Consider the following 22385-nt stretch of genomic DNA (forward strand, 5'->3'; position numbering starts at 1 on the left):
CCCAGAAGGGAATTTCCCTACTCGGTAAAGGGAAAGCTATCAGGTAGGCTTAGGTAGGTCCTTTCCCATCAACTTTCGGCAAATGTTTATATACCATTTGAAAGAGCTCTTTAAGACGAATAACTTTGATTTAAGACTTGTCCTCGATAACATCAAACATAAAAAGTTATTAAGCATTGAAGTGTGAGGTGCATCTGAGAAGGTAATTCCTATGTAACCTTCTTCACTAAAAGTCAGGTAGGTTATGAAACTCCGGTACCTACCTGATCGCGACAGTTCGTCACGGGCTTGAACCCCGCTAGTTGTGAAAATTAGGCAATGTCTAGTATTGGTGAGAGTAAAACATTGATTACTCGTGCAAAGGAGAGCGAACATCCACTTTACAAGTTTCCCTTTGTTTTTCCTAAAAATCATTGATCCTAAAAATATCGAAACCTTCGCACTATTTTTGCAATATTGCTTCTAAGTACATAAATTTAGCATAAATTGTTTGTACAAATTTTGATGACAATAACTGCCCTCTTCCCAATTTGAAGAACCATACCGGTATCAATGAAAGAATTTAGCATTTTTTACTATAGTTTCTTGTTATTTAATAAAATTTTTAATAGAGAAGTTATTTACGTGCCTTGATTCCCTGCACTGACGATGTCCTCATTACAATCAAACTTAACTACAAAAATTTCAATGCTATTATGGATAGTTATGGAAAAAAACAATACGTATATTGTAATTATTATAATAATAGGGCAACATATAGGGGGGGGGGGCTGCGCGCCCCCCCTCTTTTTAAACTAAATTTTGGATGAAGTCCTAATAGATACGAGGTGATTCTTTGTTTTATTTAAAGGAACAACTAATGAGGAATGTATGATGTGAATTAGACGCCTATATGTTTATTCAATTTTTAATGAAACACTATTTTGTAAAACGTGTCAAAATGGGCCTATTGCCCCACCCCTGGGGTAACGGGCCCATGGGCTTGGGGCAAGGCGCCCACACTTGGTCCCTTTACCATCAATGCATATTTATCGTTTAAAAAATGAGAAAACAACACTTTACAGTTAAAAATAAGAAAATGTAATAAAAAATATGACATTCACTCATTTATTAACAACTCAAAAAATCATATACTTAACTTGAAAAAAATATACTCTTGGCTTAAAAAATCTATCACTGACGTGAAGAAAAATATTTCATTGCCATAAAAATATATATCCTTGACTTGAAAAATACATCTTTGCGATAAAAAATTCGTCCTAAACATGAAAAAATGTATCCTTGACTAGAAAAAATATATTTAGTTGATCAGAAAAAAAAACTTCGTTCCAATTTCGTCCATAATCCAGATATTATGTGCAGAGAATTCGTACCTAATCGTGATTTCAGCCAACACCAAAAAACCTCCAGCCAAAATCAACTTTTGGCTCATTGGTGTTGACTGAAATCAACTTTTGGCAAGGCAAGAGTCAATAACTCGATAAGGGGTCATAAATTCGCATATTTAGAAACTAAACCTGCTGCCTTGAGGCGGCAAATCAATAAATCATGCAATATGAAGTGTAATTTGTAATTCAAAAAGCTAGTCATAGTTTGAAAAAGTCATTGAGACAAATCTAATGATGTATAACACAAGACTTCACCATGGGCGCTTTGCCCCGTGACACGCATGGGCCCGTTGCCCCACTAGGTATCATTTCAATTTATATCGTGTCAACATTTCATTTTAAAAGCTAATAGTCTAAACTTTATCTCAAAATTATCCCTATAAATATTACTTTCAAAATATAATTCACAGTAATTTCAAAAGCTTCATCTAAAGTAATCGAAAAAATTTTTATTTAGCAGCAAAAAAAATTTTATCTGGACTAAAACAGTTATTCACAAATAACTTAATAATGCAAACACTTAGCAAAACGTAAATCCGTACACTTCATCCCGTGAAAATGTCGACCGGCGGTAGAGAACACGGGCCAATATCTGCCATACTTTGCGAGAAACCGGCTATGGGCCCATGACCCGCAGTGGGCTCGCTGCCCCATGTTACCCTACACGTGCAATTATTTCCACTGTGTGTTATATGATCCACTGGTCATTTTTTCAAATACACGGTTATGTCAGCAGTTGATACCTGTGTACCTAGGATTACGCTTGGAGGAGTCAAAAAGTACCAGTGGATGAACAGTACAGTTAAAGTTCAGCTAAAGACCAAGAAAGAAGCCTACTTGCGTTATTTACGAACTCGCAGCGATTCTGATTATAACCTGTATGCAAGAGCTCGAAATCAAGCTAAAAAAGTCTGTCGCACTGCAGTGAAAAACGTTGAAAAAAATATTGCTAAAAATGCAAAAAAGAATCCGAAAGCCTTCTTTTCGTACGCTAGTTCGAAATGCAAGACGAACGACGGTAAATCTGACTTGAAAGTAGACTTATCATTCGTTTTAGTCCAAAAGATCACGGAAAAAGGCTTGACACTTCAGGAGTACAAACAGCCGAGAAACCATACAGCATGAGCCCTAATACACAGTGAGAATAACAAAATGGATAGCAAATGGTACGGGAACTAGACGGACCGAGATGTTAATAACCTGCCGCAGAGACTAGGGGTTCTAGCCCTAATGCACAGCAAAATTCCGATTACTCTCGAGCGTGGAAGGTGTTAACTTCCACGACACAAGAGGCAAGAACGGTACCACAGAAGCTGTACCAGGACGCTGTCATATTTACACGAGTGCAGAGGTTATAAGCCCCCACAACACGAGAAGTACTCGGCACGAGAACTGTCAGGTCGTGATGTCATTAGTGACCCTTACGTCACCTTCTGTTATGTCACTATTCGCGGGTCACCGCGTATATAAGTTTGGTGAGTCGACTGCCAGTCAGTCTTAAGGCCCGTTTCCACTATGAGACTCTGCGAGACTGACGATTGAAAAACTGGCTTTTTCAGTCCGGACTGAGGCAGTCCGGACCATCGAGACTTGAGTGACGGGGAGTCAAGCCCTGTTCAATATTTCACTGGACTTGCGTGACGGGCAAAGAGCAGTGTCGCTGCGACTGCCGTTCCAGTAGGTTGTGTGTTGAGCTGACGCTCTTGTAGACGCACCATTGCCTGCCTCTTTGCTTTTTGTATGACCATGTCACACGACGCAGAGTGGAGCAGAGATGTTACTGAAATGCTTATCGAGTTATATAGAGAGGCAACTTGCCTATGGCAAGTAAAAAGTTCTCTTTACAAAGATAGAGTCTTGAGAATTCAAGAATTAGAAAAAATCAGTAAGGAGATGGAGAAATTAGATCCATCGATGAACGTTGAAAAAAATCCGTAAGTAGTAGTAGTAGGGAGAGGTTTCTAGCGCTTCAGATCAGTGTCGTCTATTTCGCGCCGAAGGTCCAATATTCGTTTTTCAGGGTCGGCAGGCTTCTTCATTAGTTTCAGGTTCGTAGCCTGATCCATCTGGTCTAGGGTGTATGCTTCTCTATTTCCAAGGCGCAAGTTCTATCCGTCTTCTGCTATTTCATCTCAACCAGTAATATGATGACACGAATATGACGTCTTGTCGGAGGTGTGGGTCTTTTCTGACCTCTGTCAAGGTGCCGTGCTAGATATCTGGCAGCAGATTACACTCGATTAGGTATTGTCTAAATTGTCTAAGGTTATCAGTTATAAAGGTGCTTCGGGGAACTTCCCTCAGCATCCTAGACAGCATTTCATTTGGGCTGAGAGCAGTGGTGTTGGGGTAGTAGTTTTGCCGGGTATCACTGTGGCTCGGGCATTCCGCCATAACATGCAAGACCGTCAGGGGTACCAAACAATCATTGCAATACGGCATTGGGCGGCGTTCGATCAGGTACCTGTGAGTGAGGCGCGTGTGGCCGATCCTTAGTCTGCACAGCGCTACCTCCATCATCCGGGATTTCTGGTATGATGAACTCCACGCTCGTACACAATCCTTAATTGCTCTTAGTTTATTCTCTCCCACGTTCAGCCACTGTTCCTGTCAGATATGGCGGATGCTTGCCTTGATGATAGGGTAGTGGTCCCGGCTAGGGACTTGATCGCTATGGATCGCCTGGTCCGAAGAGGCGGCGTTTACCGCCGCCTCATCCGCCCTCTCGTTGCCTCGCACCCCCACGTGTCCGGGCACCCAGCAGACGCTCACCGCTCTCCCCGTCCCCGCCAGGCGCAGCAGCCCGGTTAGGATCTCCCGGACGATGGGGTGCCTGCTATTATAAGCTCTCAAAGCTTGCACCATACTTTTGGAGTCTACAAATATTGTAAAGTCGTCTCCGGGCAGTTGGTCTATGAGGCTAAGGGCACAGCTGACACCGACGAGCTCAGCGGCGAAGATTGACGAGCTTGAACTGAGTCTCCTTGACACCACCGCTGCGCCGGCCGCAGCTGCACATCCCACTGCGCCGTTCGTCTTAGAGCCGTCGGTGTAAATATGCGTAGAGTTTGCATGCTTTGTTGAGAAAGAGGTTTCTCATCTCGGTTGGGTGAGAGCTTTGCTTCAGTGGGTAGTTTTGGTCCGGGCAGAATGTGTTGATTGGGATGCGCCATGTAGGGGTATCCTCAAATATGACTGGTATGACCTCTATTACATGAGCCTGCGTTGTTGCAAGCAGTGTTTCATAGTCTTCGGATGACGGGATATTGTATGGAAAATTGTTTGGTTGATCTTCAGTTATAACGCTGCGCCATGTTGGGGATTGAGGTAGTTGCTTGAGGCGGGCTATCATCTGTAGAGTGAGCTGTACTCGGTGAAGGTAGAGTGGAGGTTCACCGCTCTCTGCATGTAAACTGAGGACAGGTGATGTTCTAAAGGCTCCGGTGCATATTCGTATAGCTGAATGATGGACGGAGTCCAGTGCAGATAGTGTTGCTTTATTAGCGTATTGGTATATGATGCAGCCGTAGTCTAACTTAGATCTGATTGTGGCTCTGTAGAGGCGTAACAGGGTTAGTCTGTCGGCTCCCCATGTCAGGCCGGCCACGTGTCTCAGCAGGTTCATTCTCTTTAGGCATCCGCCTTTCAGAGCCTGTACGTGGGGCTTCCACAAGAGCCTGCAATCGAAGGTCATCCCGAGGAATTTAGCAGTTTGGGATATGATAATCGGTCTGCCTTGAAGGGATAGTTGAGGAGGCTGTTCGATGGAGCGTGCACGTTTGAAGTGTATAGCCGTCGTTTTTTCGTTGGAAAAGGAGAACCCATGAGTTGTTGTCCATTGGTTAACGCGGTTAATGGCAATCTGTATTTTGCGCGTGAGGGTCGGTAGGTATCTGGATGATGCGTAGATCATGAAGTCATCAACGTAGAGTGATGATTGTACGTTCGGAGGTAAGGCGGTGGTGATATCATTAATTGCCATTAAGAAAAGTGTGCAACTTATCACGCTACCCTGCGGTACCCCCTGCGTCTGCGGCTGCAGGGGTGACAGAGATGTGTCCTCCTTCACTCTGCAGGAGCGCCGTCGTAAGAATTCTTGGATGAACTGTGCCATATTGCCCCTGATTCCGTTCCTGTCGATAAATTGCATGATTCCGTGTCGCCATGTGGTGTCGTATGCTTTTTGCATATCAAAGAAAACGCATATTGTGTGTTTTCCTTCGGTATTGTTGTTGACAATGTGGTTTTGCAGCCTGATGAGTGCCTCGGTGGTGCCTCTGAGAGGTCGAAAACCGTATTGCACGGGAGAGATTAACTGTTGAGATTCCAAGTGCTGTATTAATCTGTTATTGACTATTTTCTCCATGATTTTACCCACACAGCTAGTCAGGGCGATTGGACGGTAGCTGGATGTTTCAGACGGGGGTTTACCAGGCTTGAGGAAGGCCAGGACAGTGGCTGTTCGCCATTGTGTTAGGTATGAGTGCGAGGTCCAGATTTTGTTGTATATTGCAAGCAGGGCTGTGATTGCTGTAGGGTGCATCTTCTTTAACACCTTTTTGTGGATGCCATCCGGTCCTGGGCTGGTATTCCTTGTGGATTGTTGCAGTGCGTTGAAGATTTCCAGGTAGGTGATTGGATCGTTGTAAGAGTATTGGTGGTCCGTTCTAAAGTCAAGATGTTGCTGTTCTTGTTGGTGTTTGAGATAGAGGAACGGGCGAGGGTAGTGTTGTCCACTGCTAATATCAGCGAAATATCGGGCCAGTTCTGTAGCCACTACCTGCGGGTCCGTCGTCGGCGCGCCGTTGATCCTCAGACAGGGCCGCGTGAGGCCCGGTCTTCCAGCGATCTTCCGGATGCGTTGCCAAATTTTGGACATAGGGGTTTCAGAGTTCAATGAGGAGACGTATCGTTTCCAGGATTCTTTCCGAGCTGTATCTTTAGTGTATTGGGCGATTGCTCTTGCTCTTTTATATGCTATTTTATCGGCAATGTTGCCAGTGCGCTGAAAACGGCGTAAGGTTCGTTTCCTGTCTAGGTTTGCGCGAGCGCAGTCATCGTTCCACCATGGGACACGGTGACGGACAGCTCCACCTTTGGAGCGGGGAATCGCTACATTCGCTGCCATTCGGATGGTGTCTGTGAAGTCTCTTGTCATTTCGTCTACTGGTAAGTCTAGTTCTGGTTCAGGCATGCGGGTTAGTGCTCTAAAGGTCTTCCAGTCGGCTCTTTTCATGATGTATCTGGGCTCTGTGGGTAAGGGCTGGTGGATCGTAAAGTCAATGTGTATAGGGAAGTGGTCGCTGCCATACGTGTCACTCATCACCGACCAACGGGCGTTGTTGACGATGTCGGGTGTGCATTGGCTCAGATCGATGGCTGATGTTGTGTCCGTCTGTACATGCAGGTGGGTGGTTTCGCCCGTGTTCAGGAGGCAGATGTTGCAGTTTGTTATAAAGTGTTCAATAGTCCTCCCTATTTGATCTATAATGTAGTTGCAGTGTGCTTGCCATTGAAGTCTCCGAGGATTAGGAAGGGTCGCGACAGCTGCTCGTGCAGGTCCCGCATCCGCTAGGGTCAGTCTGTGTCCCGGTGGTATATAAAAATTGCAAATTGTATGGATTTTATTATTTATGTTTGTTTGGACGGCCATTGCTTGTAGCTGGGAGGTGATCGGTAGTCTGAGCAACGCTACGTCACGCCTGACGAGGATCAGGAGTCCGGTTCCGGGTCTGGGGTTGGGGGAGTCTGAGAAGGTCTCTATGTTGTAGTTTTGCGGGGGGGTCGGAGTAAGGTTTCCGAGCATTGTCTCCTGGATGCATACACAGAGTGGATGCTGCTCCTGGAGGATTGCCCGGAGGTCGCTATAGTTGCGACGGTATCCCCGGCTATTCCATTGAATGAGCGTCTGCGTCATGTCTGCTTCGGTGCTCCTTTAGTGGGTCCCCTCCTGATTGGGGGGATTTGGGGTTTGTGGCTACTCTTGGGGGGCGGGATTGCTTTCTGTTGGTTTTTGGTCTCCAGTCTTCATGTTCCACGTGCGCACCTCCACCCTAGGGGTGGAGGCGGGGCCAGAGGAAAGTGCGGTGGGATGGGGAATTTACCAAGTATGTCGCTGCTTAACTCGGGAACTTTGGTTACGCGTTCCAGGGAGCGAACTCTAAAAGCAGCGCTTGTATCTCCCAGTCTTCTGATCTTTTCCTTTTTATATCCGATTTCTGAGGGTTCTGTCAGCCGGTGCTCGCCAGCGCTGTGCAGAAGTACGGGATGTATTTTAGTAGTTTTGGCCTGGGGGGCTTTAGTTGGTGGGGAGGTACTGCTTTGTCGCTTTCGTTGGGTATTGGTTGTTGATGTTTCTTTCAGTAGTGGTTTGGCTGTCACATTTGGGCGGGTGTAAGTTTTATTAGAATAAGTATTATCTTGTTTAGTTGTAGAAGCTTCGGCTGGTTGTTGTAGTTTTTCTGTATCTTCTGCAAGCGTCTGGGTTGATCCGTCTGATCTACTTATCCTGGGTGCATGTTGTTTGGGGTTGTTGTTCCGGGTTCCGGGCTCTGTTCCCGGGCCTGCTGGAAGTCGGGTAGCCTCGGGGAAGGAGATCCGAGGGGTGACGTATCGGCTCATGACCGCTCGCTTGGCCTCTCCATAGCTCATCTTTTGTCTCGTAGGGTTGCAATTATTTCTTCTTCCATCTTGTAGAAATGGCATGTGTTAGAGCTGGCAGGATGTGGTAGTTTGCAGTTGGAGCACTTGGCGGGATACGTGCACGGAAGGTCGTGTTGTTCTCGCGCACAGTTGACGCACGTGCCGGTCTGCTGGCGACAGGACGAAGCACCATGTCCAAAAACTTGGCAATTGAAGCACCTGCGCGTCTTAGGAATGTATTGCCGCACTTGGCACCGCGTCCAGCCGACCGCAACATGCCCCGGGAGGTGACAGCCGTCGAAAGTTAGGACATATACCGGGGTTGGTACTAATACTCCATGCTCCCTCCTTTTTGTACGGTACACTGCTTTTACTCCGTATTGGGACAGCTCAGCCAGTAGGTCTTCGTCTGGGTAGTTTGGTCGATTGGGGTACCAGATGGTGCCGCGGCTCTCATTTAGCCTTTCGTGCGCGGCAACAGTCACTGGTACGCCAGCCAGGGACTTTATCGTCGTAATAGTTCTACTCTGTTGGCAGTTAGTAACTTCGACCAGGAGTGTTCCACTTCTGGTTTCGTTGATCTTCGTTGGTTTGCCTTTCAGCGTATTTTCTATTTCTCGGTTAGCAGCTATTACATCTATGCTAGACAGGTGGCAGCCGTTGTTAGCAGATATCGTATAGAATTTATTGTACTGTTTTTGGGGAGGTCCAGAAGGTTGGGGTTCATTTAGATTTTCATCCGAAAGACTGGGTCTCCAGTGAGGACGGTTATTCCTTCGTCTGGCTCTTACAGTCTGTCCATGGTTTCTGTTATTTTCTTCCTCTCTGCTTGGCATATATGGTTGCATTATAAGGTCTTTATATCCGACATCCTGCTCGGTCCTCCGGCTCGTAAGGGTCGAGGAGGGCAGCTCTGTCGTTTTGGAGGTAGGAGAAGTCATGATTGATTCCGTAGTGAGGGTCCGGGTCGTTTCCGTTGTTGTTGGGGTATCGAGTACAAGAGGCGCATCCAAAGAGTTCATTTTCCTGGTTCGGGTTGTTTGGTTCGTCCGAAGCGCTGAGCAGGCACCCGTGTATCTGCCTCCAACAAGGGATCCCTGGTGTTAAGCACACGTCAAGCACACGTAGTCTTGACGGGAACACTCGTACGCTCGGATGTAGCTTTGGTTGTCGTGGGCGCAGCAGGTTTTGCGCTTGACTAACGTTGCAAGACGGGTGCCACTCCGTCTGCGCGGTGTTTAAGCAGCCCCCCGCCTGCATAGGAGTTTCGCAGCTAACCCTTGCCACGCATGACTATTGAAGCTAGCGGGTCGGGTCTAGGTCCCCGCCAGGGTTCGTCAATCCAGCGAAAGGTCGCGTATCCATAAGAGAACCAGGCCGTTACCAGAAGAGCGTTTTGCCATCTCTATTAGTCTGGACTCTCCACTCGGGCCACTCGGCCATGATTGCATCTGAGACCGCACAGCCTCGGGTCTCATCGAGACACGCAAGCCCCCCCCCCACGACAAGGACGAGATGGCACGGGGGGGATGACACCAAAAAAACAGCTAATCGATTCTTAGAGCTGAAAAATTTTCATCTAATAAAAAGTTGTACAGAAAGAATTAGGAACTTCTGGGTGGGCCCGACCTTTCAAAGGTGAAATGCGAGAATGCATGAGGAGTCATGCGCATCTTGGACGATGAGACGTAGCCGGAGTTGCTGTTGTACTTCACGTAAGAACCTTCAATGAAATGCTCCACATGGAACAGAGGACAGCCCGGCCGCTCCAGCAGCTCCAGTACCGCCATCTGGAAAATGTCCACCTGCACAGGCAACGATCTCACTTTACGCTCTGATTCATGATGTCGGAGAAAAGATATATTTAAAATTTATTAGCAAATGAAGAAACAATGAGATCAGTAACAAAAAATGCAGTCCTTGAGATTGTTGAGAAAGTATAATCTTAATTGTAGAGCATGCAAAATTAGTTATAATAATGCATAATGAAAGTAGTCTAATGAGGTTGTGATCAGGAGTTCTGTTGCCATTCACTCTTTAATTCTCGAGCGAAACTTTATGAAATTCTACAAAATTATACACTTCTTAAAATGGAAAGTAAAATCATACATTAAGAACGCCCTACCAAGGGATCTAAGAGAGGGGGAGTTCACCCTGGAGACCTTCAAGAGACAACTAGACGTGTTCCTGGGCACAATCCCAGATCGACCTCCCCTGCAACACTACCAGCGGCGAGAAGCAAGCAACAGCATCGTGCATCNACCTAATACAGGATTAAGCGATCTAAAAACACCCTAATCAAAGAGCAAAACAAATCATTATATCAAGTCATTTACTAGTCAGTTTGTACTTATTTACGTAGTATATGATTGGTATAGTTTTCACAAGTTCATTCGAGCCATTTCACATATAATTAATTTAGCTTTGCTTGTTTCAAGTGTGTCGTATTGGCATAACAATGCATTTGCAATAGAAAGGTCATTGACGTATGTTCAGGAATGGAATTGTTTTTATTTGTTATTGATGCAATCGAGATTGTACTTCTTGTTTATATAATTCTCTACATGTTTGGTTAAAAATGATGTGCAGTCGGAACACGTCGGAAAATGATGTGCATTTTCGTGCAGTCGTTCCGAAGCTTTGGTGGTAATGACACTGCAGACCTGAAGTTGCGGGATTGTTTTGTTGCTGGGCTGTGATGTTGCACGTGCCTATGGTGGTAGCTTCAGTGCAACTGCAGATACAGGCGGTCTGTCGGTTGACAGGGATGTATGCGAGTCAGTTGAAGCTGTGGTCTGACCGGTGACAGGCTAGGAGATCCTGCGGTAGTCCCGGGCATGATGTAGAGGTAGGCCGCGTAAATGAAACAGCCTTAGCGTTGACAGATTTTTACAACCTCCGCAGTCAGACGCAGTATGTAGAATTACGGGTAGACGGGCTCCGTGTAAGGGGCAGTTTCCGTTCACGCGATGCAGTGATCGTTGCCCCAGTGTGGAGGGAGGTGAACTCTTGGTGAGAGCTCCAGGTCACCAGTTTGCATGACTGGCGGACTCCGTGTGGGAGGCAGCTTCCGTACGCGATGAAGTGATCGTTGCCCCCGTGCGGAGTGGAGCAAGTAGTGGGTGAACTCTCTCGAGAGCTCGGGGTCGGGGTTGTAGACGGTAGAGACTCTCTTGAGCTCGGGTCACCAGTTGTAGACGGTGGAGACTCTCTTGAGCTCGGGGTCACCAGTTGTAGACGGTGGAGCTCTTGAGCTCGGGGTCACCAGTTGTAAAGGCCCGTTTACACGAGAGGCAACGACATGCGCTTTGAGTCGTTTGCTGCAGTGCCTCACCGCGCACAACCGTTTACACTACTTTTGTACTCGGTTGTTTGAGACCGCGCGCTTTGAACACCAGTTGCCACCTAGACGTCAATGAGGATGGATGTCACCGAATTTGAGCTGTGGGCCATTGTTCTCGGGTGTGTTGTGGTCCGTCATTCTGCGCACTATGCCATTTGTAAACGAGAACTCAGCATAGGCATCATAATTAGAGAAGTAGCACATTCAAAAACATACAGTTTATAAAAATATAGTCTATTCTTAAATAAAACGCTCCAATATTCGTACCGATATTACATCATCCTTTGAAATCGCTAAACGGTAATGCATAAATTGTCAGGAGTTGCTAAAATCACATAAACTAAGCACGTCATGTAAAAATAACTTACATCATTTGTATTTCGATTTTTGTACTCCTAAAATCACATAAACTAAGCACGTCATGTAAAAATAACTTACATCATTTGTATTTCGATTTTTGGACTCCTTTGACCGAACACCCCATAGACATTCATGTTCTCTATAAAGATCAATAATTATTAGGCTCTCTACTAGAGAGTGACTTCAAACGAGAGTGGTGCTTAGTCGACATTTGGAGTGCCGGACCAGCGTACACAATCAACCTTACTAGACCACAGACATCTATCTACTAACTAAGAATTTAAAAGAGCTGTGGGCCATTGTTCTCGGGTACGCTGCGGTCCGTCATTCTTCGCACTATGCCAGTTGTAAACGAGAACTTAGCATAGGCATCATAATTAGAGAAGTAGCACATTCAAAAAGATACAGTTTATAAAAAATATAGTCTATTGTTAAATAAAAAGCTCCAATATTCGTACAGATATTACATCATCCTTTGAAATCGCTAAACGGTAATGCATAAATTGTCAGGAGTTGCTAAAATCACATAAACTAAACATGTCATGTAAAATTAACTTACATCATTTGTATTTCGATTTTTGTACTCCTTTAACCGAACACTTCATAGGCATTCGTGTTCTCTATAAAGATCAATTAGGCTCTCTACTAGAGAGTGACTCCAAACGAGAGTGGTGTTTTAGTCGACATTTGGAGCGCCGGACCAGCGTACACAATCAACCTTACTAGACCACAGACATCTATCTACTAACTGAGAATTTAAAAAAAAAGAATAGTCCACAAAAATTCATATCTTTATAGAAAACGTTTCGGAGACCAGCTCCATAGTCAGTTCGTAGAATCTAGAATCATAAATTAATACATTGAAACCATAGAACGAATTGAATTTCTTTAATTAATTAATTTAGATTTTCAATTTGATTCAAATTTTTAATTCAATTTAAATTCTTAGTTAATTTGCGATTTAAGCATACAAGTGATACCAATTCTTTAATAGCTATCTACTAAGCGCCGCGCTTGTGTTGCATGAGGCATGGCCCCTGTCAATCGCTAGCTCGTCAATCGGTCAAGAAGCGCATGCAGAGGCTGCAAAGCGCCTCTGCATGCGCTTTGAGGCACTTAATACAGTAATTAATACAATACAGTCATTCAGTCGCTTGACAATACAGTAATTAATAGTTAATACAGACTCTCGTTTTTTGCCCCTAGTGTGAACGGGCCTTTACAATTGTGTTTCGTATTGGGGAATGAAACACAGTAGGAGTTCTCCTCATTTATTGCTACTAGGTCTGGAGACTAGGTTACGCGCTGTATTACAGATTTGTAAATGATTATCACTACTAGAGTTACTCAATATTGCAATGTCTTTGGTCAGTGCTAATATTATAAATATATAGCTAATTTGTATTTAACAGGAAATCAACTGCAGTTGCTAATTGATAATGATGCTTAAGGCAATAACACGGATAATAATGTTGAGTTAGAGTTGATGGGTAACTCTGCTAGAATTCTTTAGGCTAGCAACGTTTCTAGAAATTGAGTTGCGGGGTTCACATGAGGAAACGTATGTACATGGTCGCTACAAGTTCTTGACAGAAAAATTTCTCTTCTTGAAAGTTCTTCTTCTAGTTCTCTACCGTGATATATATATTTCAAATATAATCATTCATATATATTTCAAAATGAATTTCACAATGAATTGTCATTTATGACAATAAAAATGTTATACTCGTCGAAGAATTATTTCCTCTATTTCCCCTACTATCGTGCGAAGAGTAAAACCCTACAGAAAGTAATGAGATATGAAGAACACATATCTATTCAATTTGTTACTCACCTTCAAATACTCATCCTTGAGTACGGCCAGATGGCCCGTCAGTCTCGATCCCAGCACAGGCGTGTGGTGGAAACGCGCACACCAGTTTTCAAGTCCAGCCATGTGGCTTATTGGTCTCAGGTCAATCTCAATCCTTCAGAATCAGTCCCGTAGTGGAAACGGGCCTTAAGACTCTTCTAGTCAAGTGAACTACAGTGTTCCAGTGCTGAAAATGAGAGGAAGAATAGAGAACAAAGATCACCAAAAGCTACTTCATGTATCAGCAGCGGCGACTTCCTGATTGTACTTTTCTGTTTTTTTGTACAAGAGATCAAAACGACTTAATCCCAGAATCCTGGTAGAGGTGATTATAATATGGAAGGATACTTTTATTCCTAATTGCATATAATTTATGTGTTGAACTTTGATTTGAGTTCGATATTAGCTCTCGCTATTTCTTGGACTGTACGCTTTAAAGCCTACGGCAAGTTATCAATTTTTAGTTTATCCTCGGCAGAGTTTCTTTTTCATAAAACCTTTTATACTGTCAGGTTGGTTGTATTCAAAATTTGCTTTTAATCATCAATCCCTATTCTTATCTTATTTATAATTTATTCCTATTCCTAATCAGAGGCATCGAACAACATTGCAGAGAAGCTAGAACATCACATCAATGAGCGAAGCAACATCAACAGCACGAGTAACGATCGACGTATATTTATACGCGCCTGTGAAGAAGTTCAAGATACAACCAGCGGTGATCTCGGTCATTGCGCTTTTGCGCAACTAATAACGCGAAGAAACGGCAACAACAATATCAACTGTCGCGACACCTCAAGAGTCGCTGGACTTAAGTTAGGTATTCTAATAATGACGTATTCATATTAGATTTATTTAATATTGTTTGTTAACCCACAGGTAATAATGGTAATTCTGGTTCGCAATATCATGGGTATTTTGTGAGTCGTGGGAGATCAGTAACGATTCCCGAATAATTAATTACCAAATGACCATTTACCAAAAACTTGCTGATAAATTGTCGTTTAATAGACTTGAATCTATTTTTTTGTTGTATGGTGTTATTTAGCACGTGACAGCACTTCTGTGGTACCAGCCATGTGGTACGAACGATATAACATCAGGTACTGAATGTCTTATGTCGGATGGAAGCATATGTACCGCGATAATTGATCACCATCGCTTGTACTTCAGTGGGCACTGATCACGTTCACTGAGAATAATGTTTCCTGTCGATATGATAAAATCATTACTGATGAAGAGACAAAGTGTTAAATAAGCAAGTAAAGGTCATTGATTCATAGTAATATGAGTCGTAAACATAAATCGGAAGGGAACGACTTCAATATGAGTGCCGATAGAAGAGATAGCAATTGAACTTCTATGTAATATTAAGTTACTACTAAGATGTCCGTTGACTCACAGAGTTGAACTATGTAAACTCTAGTAACTGAACCTTTTTCTTAAAAATTAGGTATGAAATTAATGCCTAATTAATTAATGACTAATCTAAGCACTAATGCCTAACGTTCAGTCTCATTGTAACTAACAACTCCGATCATTGTTAAGAAGATTGTAGACATGACACTGATGCGTTGACCCACATATTAGCTTTGCTTTGTATTAATGAAGCGAGGACGCTTCAAGCCGCGATGGGGGGGACGTGTCAGGTCGTGATGTCATTAGTGACCCTTACGTCACCTTCTGTGATGTCACTATTCGCGAGTCACCGCGTATATAAGCTCGGTGACTCGACTGCCAGTCAGTCTTAATTAGACTCCGGCAGTTCCGGCACTCATACCAACACGCAGTATCGTAAAACTCTATCTACTGTATCCTATAACTTATACCTAGTGTATCCTGTAAACCTATCTCTAATATTTACGCTTAGATACACGACTTGTTATTATCCTTCCCTGGCCAATGAATATTTAATATGTTATTCGGATATTAGTCAAACGAACCAAAACCCCTCAGGTTTATCTACTATTGATTGGTAGATCAGACAGATCCTCCAGATCTGACAGAACTAGCCGTCCCCAGAGCGCTACCAGCAACTGCAACTATCCAAGAACTTCACCTACGCCGTTATTAGTGAGTTAGCCCAACGCTTTCCGAGTACTCTTTAGAACTACGGTGGAATTTATTCTTGGAAGCCTAGATCTTGCTCTCTAGATTCGTGAAGAAACATGTGCACCCCAACCCAGTACCACTGAGCACAAACAACTTTTCCGCGATGGGTAACTTAGCTAAAATGAGCTTGCCTCAAGACCCCGTTTACAATGTAGAAGAAATAGGCTGATAAAAGCGTCTGTATGCAAAAACAATAGATATTATAGTATATCACAATAAAATAGAATCATAATATAATCCTTTGGTCAAATAATGCTAAGAGAAAGTCGATATAAGATACAATAACGCTCGAGGATAATTAACTTGCGAGCGCGTGAGTCGTTACCAGTTCGTCAATAGACTAGACAAATGAACATTGACTAAGCATTATCAAATACAATGAGAAGTATTATCACCTAATAAAATCATATTAATAAAGAGTTTAACTTTTTGACGACATGACTACAAGTTATAATCGACTTCTTATAGAACATCTCCCTCTAAGATGTTTAGCTTTCCTTACGCAAGATGGCGACGTAGCAGTCTTTACTTTAACAATATAGGTTGACAGCACTGATTCTCGGACAACGGCAAATCATTACGATTATCACAAAAGAATAGAATAGAAGAAGTGTCGGCACTGAAGAAATAGGCCCATGGCCTGTTGCCGATTCTTGTTCATAGAATATAATAGAAGTGTCGGCACTGAAGAAATAGGCCCATGGCCTGTTGCCGATTCTTGAATTTTTCGTGACTTGATTCACAAGGGATCCGGCCTTTGGAACCCGATCTTTCCATAACTGACGATTGATTGAGATAGCTGCTGGACTGAATAAAGTCCTTTGACAAAATAATTGTGATACAATTATTTGAAAGTGATACAAATTTATTATGAATGCGAATAATGGTGACTGGGGTTATAAATGTGAATAATGGTGGCTAGGGTCATGAAATAATCTGTGAGAGAGTAAAAGAATTTCTGTGAATCAAATAAATGCAGAAGGAGTTAAGCGTGAAAAGGAGTTAACCAGCTGCGATGAGGCATGTTCGTGATCATATAATATCTATGTAGTAATAGTCGATTCAATTCGTTGCGTCACCTTAATATGAACGCTTTAAGTAACATATAAAGGTAAAAGGGGTATTGAAACCCTGTCTGACTGGAGAGTATGTACGACTTCGGGACAAAATTTTACCAAATTGTCGGTATTAGATCGTTATTAATGAATTGTGTCTCGTCTCTTCACTTCTCAAATCCTCGCAATTTGATGAAAATTGTCAACGGCTGCGCTCCAAGAAATCGATGTAACAAAATCTAGATTTATTCTCCCTAACCTCAGAAAGTCTGGTAGAAATTTAAGCAACCCTCTATTACGAATTATATATTTATTATATTCTCGCACTTCGCGTAGACTAAAATTCCTTCAAATATTTCCGGGCACAGACTTTTTGCCACAAATTGTAAACAACGTATGTTCTATAATCTATTGCATTACCTTGACTGTAAGATTAACGTATAACATTTACATGTAAACTATTTTTGAAATAAGTTAAATAACCAGTTGGTATATATTGCAGTATATGTAATCATTTGTACATAATCTTGGTCAATTTGAAAACTATTTGCACAGTGAGTAAGTGGTCGGTTTTTATGTCAAGTTCAAGTTACCCATGAAAAAATGTAATGTCAAGTCGAGTTACTGATATAAAACTGTCACGTTGTTTATCAGTTGACATTTATTTCCCATTAAGGAGTAAAAATATAGCTGTTAATTTTGCAAATCAAATCAATTTCGTCAATAATTTGTGAAATTTTCCTTATATTTGTTTGGTAAAAGATGACTAATAACAAAATTTTGTCACAACATATATATCAGTAGAAAGGGAAGAAAAAAATATCAGAGAGATCATGGGAAGCCAAGCCGGCGAGTTCATGAAAATTGAGCCCTACGTGGTGATAGAATAGTTGGTTTAGTCAGTTGGTTTAGTCAGTTGGTTTAGTCATTAGAGCGGACGGATAAAGTGAACACTACAATAAATGTAGAAGCAGGAAACTTCAAGATAGAATAGACTACAATTTTATAAATAGAAATATTTTCTTATGAACGTATGTAAAATGGACTAATGATAGCAGGGGTTAGGACCTATTCTGCGGTAGAGCCAGGGAGTAGCTATGAATGGACTATATACGCGCAGAAGGAATATGGCGAGACTGGAGGTTTGCTGCACGATGAAAAGGCAAGGTCGTCATTTGTAACCGATAATTAAGTTAAGCCTATGCCATTCAGCGCCAGTTTCTTAAAGCTTATAGTAAAATATTAAGGTAAACTGCCTAATTTCCACTCTACCTTCAAGAAAATGTGTAAATAGTTCTCAGACTTCGGCGAAAAATTTCCTTCATTACTTTCGATCCGTCAACTTGAATCTGCTACAGAGTATGGCGCCCGCTCCCAATAGCTTAGTTACGGCTCAAAATTTTTTGCGTATTCAGTGGCCACAATACAACCGGCAAAATCTATCATATTTGAGAGCAATCGCGTCAGTTTGTAGTGCAAAAGTTATATTTCTGAATGTCGCCCGTGCGGCGACGCTACGAATTAATGAAAGAATAAGGCAAGGGAGAACCGTCAAAGTGGGAAGGCGTATGGTGTGTTTCGTTTCGTGAAATAATTTCATATAAGGAAATCGTGAGTATAAATCATTGTAAATAGTATTAAACATTTATTTTTGGGGAAATAAGATTATTTGTTTAACTTCATAAGATATACGCGGGGTAGGATAAGAACATGGATTCTAATTCGCCGCCGGGCTTACGGAGTTAGCGGAGAGAGTCAGCGGCGTTCATACGGTTAACAGTTAACACCTTACGATTGTGCTCTGTGATTACTGAATTCCCTTTGAGATAAACCTTACATTTTCTTCCGTGACTAACGTAATACTTAAATACCTCAACATCCATCAACTTGATATTGAATTCGCTTTTCTATATACTACCACTACGGCCGTACGGGTATATAAGTCAAGTGTCTGATTTCATTTTCATGAACCCGGCTGACTTTCTCGCCCCTCCTCCCTCCTCTTCTCTTCATGAGAAGAGGCAGTAGCCAGTAGGTAGGAGTAGGCTGCGAGCCAGCTACAAACCTACAATCAACTATTTGTTATATTCTATTATTGGTTTGTTATCATTTAATTTGATTAGCAGACATTTGATTGTTGTACTTGTATTGTATTTTCCATTAACTGATCCATTTTTCAATGCTATCATATTATGTAAAATTTAGTTTCTCTGTCATAAACCCCCTGTCATTTTGACTATATTTCTGTGTAAGCATTTCTAAAATCCCTGTGTAAAGCATATTTATTTATTTATTTAAGCATTTTACTCTTGAAATTGTACTAAAATACCAGCACCATGTCAGAATTAAGCTCTGATGTGCCAGAAAATGAAGAGGACATAGTGCCAGCAACACCAACCGTGACCAACGCAAGACACACCACACACCAGCTACCAATGTGCAAGTGACAGTGACAGGGCAACCTGGAAAATAATGCTACCAAAAGATATGGAAAGCCTAGCACAACTACCAAATGTGCTTGATGTTGATGATGACATTTTACTGGAACTGTCACAAACAAGGCATCACATGATGATCACAACTTGGAAGCTCCAGAAATCGCAAGCGGAAAAAAGTACCAAATCTGAATAAGAACTATATGACTTAACAAATTCAATCAGTGTCATCCCAAAACTTACCAGACCATCAGAAAATCTCAAGAAGCTCAGATCCTTTCCCTCAAACTCAACTGTTCAGTCATCTGGGAGACTGGGAATGAAAACACTGTTCTAATTAAGCAGAAGTCTCTGGACACAAGCAAAATTTCTCTGAATCCAATTTTAGTGGCAACAGAACTAATCAAAATAATTCAAGAGACATCAATTAAAGATATGCGCATAAATAAAAGGAGAAACATTGTAGCAGTTGAATTTAAAACTAATGAAGAGGCAGCAATTAAAACCCTGCCCTCTACCACTAAACTTGGAAAATGGCAAATTGAATGCTACCAACCATCATCTGACATGCTCTGGGGTCATTGATCCAGTTGGGCATGAAAATGACCTAGATGAATTATTGAACATGCAAAGACAAGCTCCCAAAATTGTTAAGATCTCCAGACTTCCAAAATTCTCTGGAAAATCAAAAGAAGACTCCCTGGTTTTAAAGCTAGACTTTGAAAGAAATCAGCTACCAGAAAAAGCCATTTTTGGTTTCCTCTCATACAGAGTGAGACCATATAATCCACCACCACTTAGATGCTACAGATGCCAGCGACCTCAACAACTTGCAAGTGGATGTACCGCTCCTGTACGCTGCCTGCTCTGTGCTGGAAATCACTACAAGGACGTGTATACATCATCTACATTCAAGTGTGCAAATTGTGGAGGGCCACACATTGCCAGCAGCCAAGACTGCAGGTATAATGTTCAAGCCAAGGCCATCGATGCACTAAAAAGAAGTGGAATGTCCTACGACCAAGCCAGAAAGCAAACATCTGCCATACTTGAATCCCCATCCCAGAAGAGATTCACAAATTAACCAAAGTAGCCTGCCATCTGCACAACCACATCAGCAGCAAAATATGCCAAACAACAGCATTCTTCAGATAAATACAACTGAAGTAGAAATACATAGATCACAAGGCTCTTACCAAGGCAGTTCCCCTTGCTCAAATATGGCACCATCTCCAGAGATTACTTACAGCCAAGTGACCAAGTCAACAATGCCACAATTATTAAATAGTGGAATCACAAATGCAGTTGCAGAAAAACCTTTGATGGAAGAGGAAGCAACAGCCACCCTCACCAACCTGATTAGAAGTGAAATACAGAAGCTCAGCATATCTATCTGCAAGTTTCTGAAAGAGATTGTACTTACAGATTTCTCAAAGGAAAATAAGAAAGGGAAAGAACTGCTGACCATAGGTGCAACCAGGAAACACTTTGGCTGTGGTGTTGCTGAGGGCTTGCTAGGGGAGCTGCATGCAGAGACCACTATTACTGAAGAACCTGCTTCAACTCTGGCAACCTTCACAGCAGCTTGCTCATCCACCTGTCCTGGCCCATCAAGCATGGTCACTGATGAACAACTGAGATCCTTGCAGAAGAGACAAACCAAGACAGCTAGAAACTCCAAAAAGAAGAAGACTTAAAATGGCCCATTCAAATTTTAATTCTGTTCAGCGACCAAATGCACAAGTGCCCAATTTGAAATTTATCAGTTAAACTGCAACGGTCTGAAAGACAAAGTATCAGAGCTGAAGATCTACATTTAAACCAAAAAAACAGAAATAGTGTGTTTGTGTGAAACCTGGCTGAAAAGGAAAGAGCACAAATTTCATGGGTATCAATCCTTATGGCTGCACCGATTGGGAGAGAAGGGGGGCATGGGAATTTTAATCAGGGAGGATGTTACTTTTAAACCAAAACAAATGATCCCATTTCCAACTGGTTTCCTTGGAGTGTCAGTCCATTGAAATATACACCAACTCTGACAGCATCAACATTCTGAATATCTCTAACTCCCTGCAAATATGTTTCACTAGAGGAACTCCAGCATTACACTAATCAGCTTGGAAATAGTCTTATTCTCATTGGCGACCTGAATGGACATTGCTTCTGTGGGATTCCCGAAACAGATACAACCTCACCGGCCGGAGCAGTGAAAAGTTAATTGAAACATGCAATCTTATACTGCTTAATGACGCAGACACTCCTACTTACATCGATAATCATACTGGCTCAACTTCATGTCTGGACCTATGCATAACAACTCATGATCTGGGGGTCCTCGGGGAACTGCACCGCGGCAGTGATATAGGCAGTGATCACTTCCCTTGGAGATCACCTTTGGCTTTGGGTGTGCAAAGCAAAGTATTGGACCAAGAAAAAATTGGGCCTTGAAAAGAGCCAACTGGAAAAAGTGGACAACCCTGTTTCAGCAAAATAGTCAAATTTTAACTGATATGCACTTTCCTCTAGATGTAGGAACCCATAATCATTCCATCACCAATAAAATTGTTGAAATCGCCAAAGAATGCATACCAAAGACATTGAAAGACCCCACGGTGGGATCAGGAGTGTGAAGCGGCTGTTAAAAACAGAAGAAAAGCCAAGAACAAACTGGAGTCACCCAACCCTTTCAAATTTGATTCATTACAAAAGATGTTGCAGTTGCAAAACACCTGGCTCTAAAGAAGAAAAGGGAGAGCTGGACTAAGTTCACCGAGACCCTGGGCAGCACAACAGCCACCTCCAAGGTGTGGCATACTATCAAGAGCATTGGTGGGAAGCATTACTCCAGGAATTTTCCAATTGGAAAACATACTGCTCCAAATCGAGAAATTGCCTAACTTTTTCTCAAGCACTTTACCAGCGGCTTTGCTTCTTTTGACGACCAAGCAGCTGACAGGGAGGTGAATGACAGAGTGGAGAGTTTTGTGGCACATACTGTTGAGATGCAGTGTCCTGAAATCAGCTTCTATGAGCTTCATAAAAGCTTTCAGTCCTTGAGGAATACAACACCTGGCAGTGATCTTATTGCTAACATCTTTCTCTCCAGGAGCCCAGACTATATAAAAATGAAGCTTCTCAACCTATACAATACCAGCTTTTTCAGCGGAACAGTCCCAACTGCTTGGAAGCAGGGTGTCA

General features: G+C 42.6%; 2 protein-coding genes across 2 annotated transcripts; both read right to left on the minus strand.

Annotated features, from left to right (window-relative positions):
• Window positions 1-3998: 3998 nt before the first annotated feature.
• On the minus strand, window positions 3999-7305 carry LOC108676647 (RNA-directed DNA polymerase from mobile element jockey). The gene is made up of 2 exons (XM_018164763.1): window positions 4603-7305; window positions 3999-4424 (listed from the first exon to the last, which is right to left on the minus strand). Exons 1-2 carry the CDS (start codon window positions 7303-7305, stop codon window positions 3999-4001), a joined length of 3129 nt encoding a protein of 1042 aa, XP_018020252.1.
• A 730-nt stretch (window positions 7306-8035) lies between these two features.
• On the minus strand, window positions 8036-8866 carry LOC108676648. The gene has a single exon (XM_018164764.1). It carries the CDS (start codon window positions 8864-8866, stop codon window positions 8036-8038), a length of 831 nt encoding a protein of 276 aa, XP_018020253.1.
• Between the last annotated feature and the right edge of the window lie 13519 nt (window positions 8867-22385).

This window comes from Hyalella azteca, unplaced genomic scaffold, assembly GCF_000764305.2.
Source record: "Hyalella azteca isolate HAZT.00-mixed unplaced genomic scaffold, Hazt_2.0.2 contig15697, whole genome shotgun sequence".
Lineage (NCBI taxonomy): Eukaryota > Metazoa > Arthropoda > Malacostraca > Amphipoda > Hyalellidae > Hyalella > Hyalella azteca.